Source organism: Marmota marmota, unplaced genomic scaffold (genome assembly GCF_001458135.2).
Source record: "Marmota marmota marmota unplaced genomic scaffold, marMar, whole genome shotgun sequence".
Taxonomy (NCBI): domain Eukaryota; kingdom Metazoa; phylum Chordata; class Mammalia; order Rodentia; family Sciuridae; genus Marmota; species Marmota marmota.
This window is the reverse complement of record NW_026000241.1, coordinates 20,068,740-20,069,498: the sequence shown is the minus strand read 5'-3', so window position 1 is coordinate 20,069,498 and position 759 is coordinate 20,068,740. Positions and strand designations below refer to the sequence as shown.

General features: G+C 54.3%; 1 protein-coding gene across 1 annotated transcript in view; it reads right to left on the bottom strand.

The window, feature by feature from the left end:
• Positions 1 to 192, bottom strand: part of Dync1li1 (dynein cytoplasmic 1 light intermediate chain 1) — a 34,978-nt gene extending 34,786 nt beyond the window's left edge. Inside the window, exon 1 of the mRNA XM_015489543.2 lies at positions 66 to 192. Coding sequence (XP_015345029.2) covers positions 66 to 192 — 127 coding nt within the window. The remainder of the gene's footprint in view (positions 1 to 65) is intronic.
• Between the last annotated feature and the right edge of the window lie 567 nt (positions 193 to 759).

Below are 759 nucleotides of genomic sequence, written 5' to 3'. Positions count from 1 at the left end.
ATGTTCAGCTCACGGGAGCGGGGCGGGGCCTGCGGGGGCGGGGCTCGGGCCGGGCCGCGACTGACCTAGAGTTAGGATGGACTGCGCGTGCGCCGCGGGCTGGCGGTTACCAAGGGGCTGCGCGTGCGTGTTGGGCCGGACCGGTATCCGCCGTAGTCTGTATTCCGCTGATTTCACAGTGCAGAAGCGCATCCCGCGCGGAAAAGTGGGTTGGGTGTGTCAAATGAGCGGCGCTCCTTTCCACCCTTCAGTCGGGTCCATAAATCTCGCAACCGGCGCGGAATTCCACCAAAGTCATTAAGAGCCCATCGTTCATTCAGGCTCAGCCCCAGTTCCCAGCCTATACCTGTGCCAAGATAGAAATGGGCCGCCCTGCTGTTGCTGCAGCCGGGATTTGGAGTATTCCTGGGATCCTGGGTTTCTTCCCTCTCAAGTAGCGAGGAGTTCCTCAAACCAGACCCACATCAGGAGCAGATTCTCCCAGCCTCCAAGCCCCTGAGTGACAGAAAACTGTTTTGGAAAGGTCCTGATGTTTTGCGAGATTGTCCGCCTGAGATTGGAAAAGCTCCATTATATGAGTCATCTATCCAGTCACCACACGTTTATCCCACACTTAATGCAGTAGGCACAGAATAACTAAAGCAGCCCCCAAATAACTCCCTTTCTGTTAGAACTTTTACCGATTAAGTGTATTGGAATGTCTGTGCCCCACTTCCAAAAGAGATAATGGTTTTAAAGCTCTTGAAAGAGCAGTTGCTT